Genomic DNA, 2719 nt, shown 5'->3' with positions numbered 1-2719 from the left:
ACACTTTAACATTAGTTAAGGACACAAAACAAACATTGAGGACACTAATTCATTACATAACAAGCCCAAAATGAGTCAAAATTCCCTACTCATCAACACCCCAACTTAAACTTTTTCTTGTCCTCAAGTAAAACATAAGTTCAATCAGTCTACAGGTAGTCGTCCCTGAGACTCAACATAAAAGTGCACACAAAATTCAATTAAAAAAATGCAATGTTCAATTGTGCACTCAAAGTTTCCATCTATGACTCGTCATCATCAATTAGATTTCATGCTCACAAATGCTCACTTTAAATGCAAATTCATACCCAAAAATAGTATTATAAAGCCCTCACATTAAGAATGATTCCATGCTATTACAAATCCAATCAAGGATTACAATTTAGGAATCGAAATCAACTCTCACACTCGCAATGACAAAATACATGCATGCTTTTACCCATAGGCCTGCCCATATTTTCCAATCAACACATCACTTAGCCTATGAAAGATCAAAAAGGTCTTTTAAGGCATGTAATTGGGCTGAGGGCAAGGGTATTATCATTTCATCTTAGTGACTCTACCTTCATGAAGCATGGCTCATATTTCACTTATTTTCCTTTTCTTTTATTCTTTTCAATATTCACAACTCATCCTTGGCCTTTTAATAGAACAAAAACTTTTTGGTATAGCTCATCAGACACCCCTTTTAGTTCCACAACAATGCACACATATACAAAATTATTATTTTTTCAATTTTTTTCTTTTTTTTTTATATATGGAGGGGTTCCATCTTTTTCTTCACCATGTGTTCCCAAGGATCAATTTCACGAACTTCTTGCTTTGTTTCTTTTCTCATTCTTACCACACCCCCAACTTAGGGCTATTCAAACAAAACAATGCTTCATGAAGGTTATAGTTGGGAAGGACATGACCATTTCAACAACTGATTTAACATTTGCGTTCATATTTCATCTCAAGTAAAGGTTCAGCTCAAATGGTTACAAACTAGGTTCACACACTCACAAGATGGTCACAAAGAGGTATATCAATTTAGTTCACTCTCCAAAATTCATGCTTAAGATCATTTCCTTCATTCACCAAGGCTAGCCAATCGAACCAACGGGGCAAATTCTAGGTATCACATGCACAAATTTCAAGTAAACCTCACCACACATGGTATTCAACACAATCATCGATCATGACTCTACAAATTAAACTTGCGTGCAATGGTCATTGAAAGACTCACCTTAACATTCGACTAGTCACAATGACATGCTAAGAGTTCACACAAGACTTATGTAACTCAAATTGCCTCATTGGACTAACACATACATATCGTTCATAAAGTACACTATTCAAGTCATCAATATTGATCACAATCGACACTGAAATGTACAAGCAAACAATACCGAAATTCACATTCAAGCAATTGAAAGAGAGAAATCAATGAGATAAAATAACTACAACCAAAAGGGTAGGTAGCTAGATACCTTCGCCCCACCAAAAAAACTAAGTAGTGTCCTCAATACAAAATAAACTAAAAGTATCAACAACAAATGAAATGGAAAGAGAGTAAAGATCCCCCTGTCAGGCTAAGCCTGAGGTGAGCTCTGGGTCTCTAGAGTGGCCTCAACCTTGGCATTAGCGCCCTACTCATCTCCAACTCTGGAAGGCTGCGCAACGATCCCCTCCGTGGGCTTAGACTCACTAGAACCAACTATTAACGTATCATGAACTAAAGCCTCCATGGATACCTGTAGACAATCACCTTCCAAGTCCTCTAAATCCTCATACACTGCATCCTCACAAGCCTCTATCTCCTCATCATCAGTCTCGGGTGTGTCGGACTCCCCATCCTTATCAAATGCAGTAGCATCTCCGGTCACAGAAGCTAGAGGGATCTCAGACACATCTGGAATTATAGGCATCTCAGAACTGGGGTCCTTGGGGATATCTACACCTCCCCACAACATTGATATGTCAATGGATTTCAGCTCATCTACATCTTGACGCAAACAAGTAATATCATCCTTTAGGGTTGTCAAATCTGCAAAGTTGTGGTCTGTCTTCTCACATGCCTCAACCCGAGAAGTAAGGGCATCAAATGCTACATCGTAGGCCATGATAAACTCTTGATGCTCCCTCAAATCCTCCCAAATGGAAGTTAGTGCTGCAACTATCACTCAATCAATCATAGATGGAACAACGACCTCAACCCTAGAAGCCTGCACATCCACCGAATAGGCAAGGTTGCCCATTTTGTAGATCATGGCCTGGGTCAATGGAGGATGGGAGACAGGAGCAGGGGAAGGAGTAGTAGATTATGAGGAGCCTGGTATACTTGATGGCCCATTGGTCAGAGTGGAAGGTGTAGGGTCGACCTCAATAAAATCCAAATCAACAATCGGAGAGGTGTCCACCGAAGCTTTCTTTCTCTTTTCAGCCTCATCCTTTGTATACTCTACTTAAATTTGACGAATGGCACGAGATGAGGCAGGAGTTACCTCAACATCCGTCTTTGCCACAAAGGGCACACCCGCTCGGTTACATAAATCACTAATGAAAACTGTAAATGGTAATGAGGTTAATTTTTTTTTGGCCCTCATAGCCATCTCCTATGCAATTATGGACCCAAGATTTAACCGCTCCCGAGTGATGATACATCCTAGAATGGCAGCTTTCGGATGCCGGATGATGGAATCATTCCGGGATGACATCAAAGCGTTGCTAATAAACA

At 39.9% G+C, this 2719-nt stretch overlaps 1 protein-coding gene across 1 annotated transcript; it reads right to left on the bottom strand.

The window, feature by feature from the left end:
* Nucleotides 1-1631: 1631 nt before the first annotated feature.
* LOC125833323 (uncharacterized) lies at nt 1632-2105 on the bottom strand. The gene has a single exon (XM_049512467.1). It carries the CDS (start codon nt 2103-2105, stop codon nt 1632-1634), a length of 474 nt encoding a protein of 157 aa, XP_049368424.1.
* Nucleotides 2106-2719: the final 614 nt, after the last annotated feature.

This window comes from Solanum verrucosum, unplaced genomic scaffold, assembly GCF_900185275.1.
Source record: "Solanum verrucosum unplaced genomic scaffold, falcon-dt-bn FXZP01000274.1, whole genome shotgun sequence".
Lineage (NCBI taxonomy): Eukaryota > Viridiplantae > Streptophyta > Magnoliopsida > Solanales > Solanaceae > Solanum > Solanum verrucosum.
Note: the sequence above shows the minus strand (reverse complement) of the source record. Positions and strands in the feature narration are given on the sequence as shown.

Excerpts from the sequence above, each read along its gene's own strand:
- LOC125833323 (XM_049512467.1), bottom strand. The coding sequence starts at position 2,105 with ATGGCCTACGATGTAGCATTTGATGCCCTTACTTCTCGGGTTGAGGCA.